The sequence below is a fragment of the Lampetra planeri genome, unplaced genomic scaffold, assembly GCF_965212315.1.
Source record: "Lampetra planeri unplaced genomic scaffold, kcLamPlan1.2.h2 scaffold_1838, whole genome shotgun sequence".
NCBI classification, from domain to species: domain Eukaryota; kingdom Metazoa; phylum Chordata; class Hyperoartia; order Petromyzontiformes; family Petromyzontidae; genus Lampetra; species Lampetra planeri.
In genome coordinates, this window is record NW_027614582.1 from 5,261 (window position 1) to 14,818 (window position 9,558).

General features: G+C 47.6%; 1 protein-coding gene and 1 non-coding gene across 2 annotated transcripts; both read right to left on the reverse strand.

Annotated features, from left to right (window-relative positions):
* Window positions 1-2,807: 2,807 nt before the first annotated feature.
* LOC144740001 (ATP-dependent RNA helicase DDX54-like) lies at window positions 2,808-9,041 on the reverse strand. Its single transcript, XM_078622887.1, is given in 24 exon segments — window positions 2,808-3,064; window positions 3,455-3,514; window positions 3,517-3,554; window positions 3,644-3,754; window positions 3,829-3,942; window positions 4,010-4,158; window positions 4,700-4,875; window positions 4,878-4,887; window positions 4,959-5,032; window positions 5,110-5,134; window positions 5,136-5,332; window positions 5,415-5,546; window positions 5,627-5,849; window positions 5,945-6,072; window positions 6,876-6,941; window positions 7,101-7,222; window positions 7,315-7,410; window positions 7,485-7,526; window positions 7,601-7,648; window positions 7,733-7,862; window positions 7,865-7,922; window positions 8,010-8,081; window positions 8,159-8,284; window positions 8,922-9,041. Coding segments are annotated over 24 exon segments (2,574 nt in total).
* On the reverse strand, window positions 8,723-8,794 carry TRNAC-GCA (transfer RNA cysteine (anticodon GCA)). Its single transcript has one exon. It is a non-coding gene; the product is annotated as a tRNA-Cys (tRNA).
* Window positions 9,042-9,558: the final 517 nt, after the last annotated feature.

A 9,558-nucleotide genomic window follows, 5' to 3' on the forward strand; every position in this document is an offset into this window, starting at 1 on the left:
CGTTATTAAATTATTGCCAATACAGAGTAATTCACGCACTCAGATTAGATCCTATCATAGATAGTGATCTAGTAATCTAGTCACAGACGTGCCATCTCCTCGACTCATGTTCTCACCAGCCCGTAGTAAAGAACGGTCCCACGGCCCCCTCGCTTCCTCTTCAGTCCCTATTTTAAGGCCTGGAGGGGATGTACTTCTCCATGACCTGAGGATATTTCAGCCTGCTGTGACCACCCCGACCTTTATAACTGCAAAGTCATGTTTTGACACTCCCATTGTTTGTGTTGGGCACCCAATGGCATTGGCATCTTGGTGAGACAAGACCTTCTTATCGTATTTTTTATATTAAATCTTTTTTTGATTGTGTTGTAAGAGAAAGTTGCACACAGTAATTATTATTATCATGTCAAATCGTTTGTCTTTTGTGTGGGGACATTTTTTGTGACCATATTCAGTGTTAATTGGGTACAAGTGTAAGAATAAATACCTTCTAGAGTCAAATTGTCCGTGTTTGGCCGGGTGAACTATGGACACACAGCACAGGCTCTGCTGCTCTCCTCTGTATCTCTAGTGGATGCTGTGTCGGTCCTGGGAACCCTAAATAAAGATAATGCTGCCGTCCCTGACAAGTGAAGAGCTTCTGTAGCGCTGGGAGCTGAGACGGGGGGTGGCGGGGGGGGGGTGTATGCTGTGTATCTGCCTGAGGATTAACTGATACCAGAGAGCAGCAGACGTTCCTTCACTCCATCTTCTTCTGGTCCCAGACAGTTTGGGCACAGATCTGGAAACTCTTCCAACACAATGATGAATACGTGTTAGAAAAACACACAATGAGTACAACCATCGTTAATCAGCCATAAATTGGTTCGTTGTCGTGGCTTCCATCAAACCTCACCTGAAACCTTGCGTGATTGGACAGAGCAGCTGATGTGTTTTATGAATGAAGGTTATTTGGAAAATGTCCCCCCCCACACACACACACACAAACCTCCACCCCCAGTGCAACACGACAGAGCTCTGCTGAGTGTCTCGTGACAGTCACCATGGTGACGCTGCTGTGTTTGGGACCAAATACACACACACACCCATCGGCCCCTTTCCTCCCTCGTTAGCAGCATTCGTCCAAACCGAGCTCCACAAATCTTCAGCGGAGCCTCGACCGATGAGCAACGGAACGTCCGCGATAGCACACGTACGTACATCATCCAGAGACAGCCTGGACAGTAACCACATCCAGATGCATCCCAGCATCCCTCACTTCCCTCTGAGGCTGCCGTGCATTTCGTCATGTTTTGCACCTTCCCAGCAGATGAAGAAATGAGATCCGTCTCTGTTTTGCTGCGTGATTGACTGTTGTATCATCTGCGGGGAATAACTTGCACGAGCACGTCACATGTGGCCAGTAAAACCAGCAGTGTAATGGCTGTCAGATGTGACCGGTGATGGTGGAAGTACAACGTGCCCTGGAGGCGATAGGTCAAGTGAAATGATCTGTGTGGTTTAGGTTTGTAAACTTCTACACAGAGGATCTGGTCGGGGGCCAGTTCCAGAGAGCAGGTTTGGTAAAGAAAAACCCTGAGTGGAGGAGCAGGGACAAACAAACGGCGAACAATGTGAACAGTTTCCACAGAGAAGACTGCACCGACTGGAAGTCACACAGGAATAACACACCGAACGCAGACTGCCAGCAGCCCAGACTGAAGATGGGAATTCAAGTAAAAGGCAATGATACACGACATCTCCCCTACTAAACACAACGAGGGTACAGGAACAAGTCCTAGAGAATTCTGACAAATACAAAGAAGAATTAAGTGTTGGTTGACTTCAATGTGGTGATTATGAATCAATGCCAACGATGGCACCAGCAAGAAATGAACGCTTGTTTCCATTGGTAAAACGGACACAATTATAGCATTTAGTTTCGCATAACTGGCTGATTTTCTCCTTGTGTAGTTCAATAGATTGATATTACCACTGTGCTATTGAAGTGAAGCCCAAAAGAAACTTGGTTTCATTTCAGTTTAGAGAAAAACAGATTTAAAAGTTAAAATAAAAATAATGGATCCAGTCTGTTTCCTTCTAATGTGTTGAACTGCAACAGCCCGTGCGTTCTCCTTTGAGTTTCATATCCGGCCTTGGTACCTTTAAGTCAGCCCAAACTTCTAAGATCAAGTCAAACACACACAAATAAAATCACCTATAATCATATTCAACTAAATCCATTACAGGCACAGTATCAGCTCCAAATATTTTGTTTAAAACAGATAAACGTTTATTTTATGGGGAATGGGTGCACATGATTAATCACACAATGACAGTTTGCACATCAGCCCGGTTTAATCATTCTTGTAAATGTATTTTTTTTAATAACGCGTGTCTTCTACGTTCCAGCTAATGCAGATGAGTCTCTCCATCTCACTGTCTAGATGTTTCGGTGTAGGATGATGGATGAGCTGAGACGAGCAGAGCAGTGACAACAGCACCCTCTGCTGTCACTGGTTGTCATTGCAGGAGTTAACCGGGTGGACTGATGACACGAACGCAGACGAGGACAAATGAATCAGACACAAACACCCCGACCTGGAAACACCCCACTCTGTGAGTGCAGACGTGACACAGACTTTTAATAATACTCTACTGTAATTTGACATTGGAGTTCGACGTCAGAACTCCAACGAAATCCAGTTCACTCATATACACACTTGTTTAGAGTTCAGTCACAGAGGAGGACGGGTGAACAGATGCTGCCTCACGTGACGAGGATGACCGGAGCTCATCACCCGGTCCGTCATCTCTGCGCTCTCACCTCACATCTTCTTCCTCATCTTGCCCTTCTTCTGGCCGCCGCGTCCGAATCCGGACTTCTTGACCTCCCCCAGCCACTTCCTGTTCTTGGCTTTGAGTTTCTTCATCCCTCCGCTCTGCAGGAACCGCTGCTTCTGCTGCTTCTTGCGCTGCTTGAGGATCTGCTCCCTGGACTTCAGCTCCGACCGCACCTTCCGGCCACCGGCTGTGCTCTGCCCCTGCCGTGGTCCTGTGGGACCTCGCCGACCCCGGCCGTGACCTTTCAATTTACAGAGAAACGCCGTTTGACGCCTTTGTTCTTGCAAGGTCGATCGGCAAAAGTCAGCGACGAAGAAACAATCCCGACACGTAGATCACGCCTCTTTGTCACACCTCATTTTGTCGTCGCATCATGCTGGTGATCATTCATACCCTGACCTCAGATCAGGAATCAGCTGGTGTATAAGTGACTGAAAAGGGCCAGTGTAAATAAAAGGCCGTTTTTCACCGTGTCTGACACGTCTGCCGTTGGCCGGCTCCTGACAGACAGAAAACAGCCTCCAGGGGGAGTTCTGAGGCATCTTTGTTTCATCCTCCTGACATCAGTAATAACAACAGTCTGTTACACGGAATGAGTTGACGTTTGGAGCTGAGACTGAAGATGCCGTACCTCCTCTGGGCTTCCTCCCTCCGCCCCCTCCCGTCCCTCCTTCTCCATCGGAGCCAGACCTCCATCGTCCACCCTGTACTTCTTCTTCCACTCCTCGTAACTGACACATGTCGTTAAGTCCGAGAACATGTCACGCAACAGCCGAGCTGCTGTTGAAATGAGCGAGCGACCACTGCGCTGAAAGGATACAAGTTCTTCCTGTTCTTTTTGTTCTGGATGATCTGGCCGCTGTCTGTTTTGATCTTCTTCCTCTGGTCCTCCTTGCCCGTATCTGTGACAAAGCGCTTCCTCTTTCGGTCCCTGTCAATCAGACGAGCGGCGCGTTAAGATCGGCTCAGGTAGAAGATGTTGAGAGACGGACGGAGAGAATTTACCATTTCATGATTCGTTTGTGCTGGTTGAACCGGTCGCCCTCGTCTCCCATGAGATCCAGCACGGCTGAGGAGGCTTGAAGGTCAAAGGCACTTCCCTCCGCACCGACGCTCAGCCTGACACCACAGAGTGTGTGTTCAACACCAAACTCATTCTATGAAACATCCGCCATCCTTCCCTCACCCTCTCTCAGAGTTGAAGTCCTTCGGTCTGTAGGGGATGTAGAACTCTTCATCTTTGCCCTTTTGGCGGCTCTTCTTGCTCTTGGGCCGTCCTCCCCCGTCGTCGTCGTGGTGTGCTCTCTTTCCACCGACCACCTCTGAGAAAACACCCTGGGAATGAAGAAAAGCCCTGCTCTGAAAAACTCCGGCAACTTCCACAGAGCAGATCGCTCAGACGAGAATTACACACAATACGAAACTGGTCAGTTTTCAAATAAAACACCACATGCAGACTCGTTCGTGTGACTAGTCAACACATCGACGTGCTGATGAAGAACGTCAGAGAGGAAACAGGAATCAGGTTTAATGTTTTACATAGATTTATAGACAACTTTCTAAACGAGACATGATGCGTGACAAGATCACTTGTACTGATGTCAGTGTTGTCCCATTCGCTGACAATTTGTTCTGACAAGATTCGTTTCTTTCACAGTTCCGCTGCGTGTGGCAGTGAACTGCTGCCAGTGGATCTGATTCGTTCCCTCCGAACGAGTCGACGGATACAAATCACTCACTGAAGATGAACGAGCGGTGCCAAATTAGGCACTATATTTAGTCAGTATTCACCTAAAAAAATATCAAGATTGCCTTTTAGTCTATATCGCCCAGGCCTGTGAACAAATAAAACTAAGCGTCTTTTCAGTCATGTCACCTGCAGCGCGTCGTCCTCCTGGCTCGGTGCATCGTCAGCGGTGGAGACCGGCTGATGCAGGCGGCTCTCGGCAGCCAGATCCTCTCTCTGCTTGCTGAAGCGGTCCACCAGCCGCGAGTCCTTGGAGCGTTTGGCCCTCATCACCTCGCTGGCAGTGGTCTTACTGCTGGAGTTATTTCAAAGATAGTCTGGAGGGAGGAAACAGGAAGGCGTTTGGTGTCTCTCCTTCACAGGAATCCGCATCATACTCGGATCTTACAGATTTGGATTTGTACGTCTTGATGGCGTCCACCAGCTGCAGGCGGTCCAGCTCCTTCTGCTCCAAACGTGACCCTAAGTGGAGACCAGAGTGTGAGTGACGGTCTGACTTCTACTTCCTGTCTGGGCATGTGCTCGTCTTCCATACGGACCCAGCAGAGGATGGACGGCCATGCAGGGACAGATCCGTGTTCTTCACTCGTTTGATGGACTCCGGCGAGGGGTTCGGCCGAGACTTGAGGTACTGCTTGTAGGCGTTCTCCGAGATGCGGTGCAGGTTCTGCAGGTCCAGGGAGTTGTCGTGAGCCGAGAGCAGATTGGCGCCCTCGTCGTCCAGGATGCTCTGAGGGACCCGACCGAACACGCCGTCTGAATCTGGATGGGAGAGACGGTCCCGGTGAGCCGGCAGTCGGACCGTGTGCTGTTCAGACCACGCTGGACGTTCTGGAAATCTCACCTTGCGTGTGTTCAGGCGTGGCGAGCTGGAGGGGCCTTCCCAGGAAGAGGTGAAGGTCGTAAACAAAGGGCATCTCGTCCGGACAAACCAGACTGTACGCTGTACCACTGCGCCCCGCACGTCCAACACGACCTGGAGACAGAGGACGACAGGTGATGATGGACCTCATCGTCCTGCTCTGGTAGAGACGTCGGTTCTTTCTAGAAACTCACCGACTCTGTGCAGGAACAGCTTGGCCTTGGAGGGGAAGTTGTAGTTGATGACATTGTCCAGCAGGGGGATGTCTATACCGCGAGCAGCCACGTCCGTCACAAGCAGCACCATGGCTTTACGGATGGCTTTACGGTGCACAAATTTACCGATGTTGATCTTCCTAGCGGTCTGATCGAGCGCGCTGTAGATGTAGGCACAGTCCACGCCCTCTGAAGACAGCAGCTGGAAGTTTGAAAACATTTATGGATAGGATTTACTGAGAGTGAGAGGTGGAAACAGACGCTACGAGAGAGGAGAGGAGGTGCGCTGCGTCTCACCTCCTTCAGGTACTCCACGTGATGTTTGGTGGCAGCAAAGACAACGGTCTGCTCCTGGGGCTTCACCACGTTCCTCAGGAGGTGGAGCAGCATTGCCTGCTTGTCATCCACTCGCAGGTGGAAGAACGGACAGCTGGGGGGCGACAGGAGGAGTTGGGTGTTTTGTTACAGAGGGAAACGCTCGCAAAGAGGGTTTCTAAGGAGGACTACAGGTACCGAAATTAAATAAATACATCATGAAATCATTACTTAAATGTGCTATGCATTCGTTAAAATACATATCTTATTATAATTACACATAATTACATATAAAATATATTTGATTTTGGCACTTGTAGTCCTCAATAGGTCGCACGCAGCATGTTTACAAAGTCTATCCTCATTGTATGTACATATATCTCATGAAAATCATTTAAACCACATGTGGAGGTGGTTTGAAATGTGATTCAAATTCCATGTGTGCAGTTTAGACGTTTTGGTTGTTGAAATCCGGTATCAGACAAGCATTTGCGTCTCTTGTGGATAATACAGGGTGAACCTTGCTGCATGGTGAATCCCATCATGGCTGGAGTGCGAAAAATGACTCATCGTCAGCGGCGCGATTTGACAGCGCAAACACCTTGATGGTGTTCAACACCATCTCCCCCCTGTTCATACGTCAGTGTTATTACGCTTCGTCCTCCAGCGCACGTACTGTGTCGTCACCATAGCAACCCATGCAGGTGGGTCAGAACAGAGCGCTGAAGTGTGGACGCAACAAATCCGGTCACTTGCGGATGACAGTGCGGTTGCAGGTCTGTACTTACTTTTTAAAGTGGGTGTGAAAAAAGTCAACAGAGCACATCTTTATTTTTCTCATGGTAAAAATCGTTTTTAGATTATTGACACTTCAAACGACGTCCGGTATCACTGTTACCGATCCTCAGATGTTTTACCTTGATCTGGTCACTGAGCTTTGAATCCACATCCAGTCGAATCAGAACCGGCTCCGTCAATCCTGGAGATCAAAGCAAAGGTGTAGTTAACTCAACGACTGGGGGAGAAACAGCAGTAGAGCTGTTGTTTAGAAATAGACCTGTCAGAAATAGACTAAGCGTGCGGTTTTCGGAAGCTGAGATGTGGTGGAAAGTCAGTTCAGTGTGAAACGTGATCTCACCAGCTCTGGCAAACTCCACCAGCAGTTTGGGCAAAGTAGCGGAGAACAGCAGAGTCTGTCTGGTGTCCGGAAGCCTCCTGATAATCTCCTGGAGTTGCTCAGCGAAGCCCATTTCAAAGAGCCTGAGTGGAGGCGGAGCATCGTCCCGTTCAAACATGAGCGTGAGTCCAACCTGACCTGGCACACGGCAACAGGACGCGGTTCAGTTTCTCACCTGTCGGCCTCGTCAAACACCACATACTCCACTCCGTGCAGCTTCAGGTTCATTTCCTTCACAACGTGCATGAGACGACCGGGAGTGCCAATGATTCTGACGGTGGAGGAAGAGGAGGTGTTACTTCACACACAACCCACAAAAAAAGCTGAGAATCTGTGAATACGTACATGTCGGGGTTTTCATGAAGAGCAGCAAACTGATCCTCCATACTGGGGAGGAAGCAGAAGTCATACTTAGTGGGTAAGAACGAAGATCTAAAAGCAACAAACACTGAATTACACACCTGTCTCCACCCAAGATCAAGGCAGTTTTCAAGCCAGTGAATTTCCCCCAACTGTTGGAATAAAGAGTCAGTGGAAAAAAAAGACAAAAAGCTCGAAATAAAAACACTGCAAGTAAAATGAAAAGTCATGTGACCTCTTTGGTGAACTTCATGGTCTGCAGGGCCAGCTCTCTGGTGGGGGTCAGGATGAGGGCCCTGGCTCCTGTCTGCGCTTGTGGCGCCTTCAGACGCTCAAACATGGGAATGAGAAAGGCAGCAGTCTTCCGCTGCCCGTCCTCGCCATAGCAACCACGTCCTTGCCGTCCAAAATCACTGGGATTGTCTGCGGTGAAGAAGAGGAAGATGAGGCTTGACTTACGGTAAAGACCCATGTTTGGTTGACAGGATGCTGAGGGTGGCACTCGCTCACCTTTCTTTGGATTGGAGTAGGAACTTTGTAACCTTTCTTCATGACCCCCTTGTACACGGGGGTAACACAGACCTGTGTCGTCAAACAGTGTTAACTCAGAGGGAACGTTAGAAAAACAACCAGAGACATGTGAAAGTAGACGTCCACACCATTGACTGAAATCCTCCAGACTTCTTCTTCTTCTTGTTTTGGGCTCTGACCAGTTCTCGGGTGTCGGGCTCCACATCAGACAGGCAGTCGGATGAGGTGGGGAATCTCAGCAGTTTTTTTCCAGGCTGTGAAGCCATAAAAACAATTCTTGGTGTCAACATGATCTGGCAGGTAACACGTGAAGGAAGACAAGGTGATAAAACATTCACATTTCTACTTGTGATTTGTTTAATATTCCTGTACCTGATAATATTTCATTTGTTGTGAACAATCAAATCAATAATACATTTTATTTGTACAGTACGTTTTCTAAAAACTCAATGACACATTACATAGCACATAAACGCTATACATAGCAAAAAATGATTATATTATAATAGTTTTACCCAGGAAGTGTTTTAGCAATTTTAGCATTGGTTTGTGTGTAAACTTGTATCAATATGCAACCCAGGATAACAACGACAAGATAGTAGAGTTCACATCACGGATAACACATTTTCATAGAATGTTACAGGATAAATAGGTTAATTTCTAAGTAATACTTGCTATCGTTTTTTAAAAACAGGGGGCATCCGGATTTGAACCGGAGACCTCTTGATCTGCAGTCAAATGCTCTACCACTGAGCTATACCCCCATACACTATCACACCGGGTTAGCCGTCAGCCTAGTACTAGTCATGCTAACTGGACTATTACCACACAAAGCTACTAAAAACTGCTTACAAGAAGCACACGAGAGGTATTCCGATTTAATTTTCGTACCGAATCGTCGTCCATTATTTCAGCGGCCACTTCGAACTCTCCACTGTCAGAATCCGCCTGCGGCTCTCTGCCGCCTCCGTGTCTCTTCTTCTTTGTCAGTTTCTTCTTCTTCTGGGCCATCCTGGTGTTTAACGTGTCTCCGAGAGAACACCTGAAGGTTTGAGGAAAACAGAACAACCGAAAACTACTGTTTAAACAAGTTCACATCACATCAACACGCAGCAGCGACCTAGGCAGACATGTTGGACACACGTGTGAGTTTCTTCTTCCTCCTCTTCTTCCGACTGCTGAGAGGGCTCATTACCGCCACCTAGAGGCTACTAGATGTAGTAGAACTGTTGTAGTAAAACTGATTGTTTTACAATCCCACACGTGTGGAGAACCAGACATGATGAATTATTTAAAGATCAAGAGGCAAAGGGCATTTTCATAAATATGCGATTAAAGGACCAAACCACAGTTTTTTCCCACAAGACACTGAACAATTTTGATTATATGGCAATATGTGATCTTTCTCCTGCCCACAATAATTATTTACACTGTTAGGTCATACTAGCATTGCTCACTGTAAAAATAAATAATAAAATCAATAAGCATTTTTTTTCAACAGGGTGCACTAAGTTTATTTTTTTCCCTT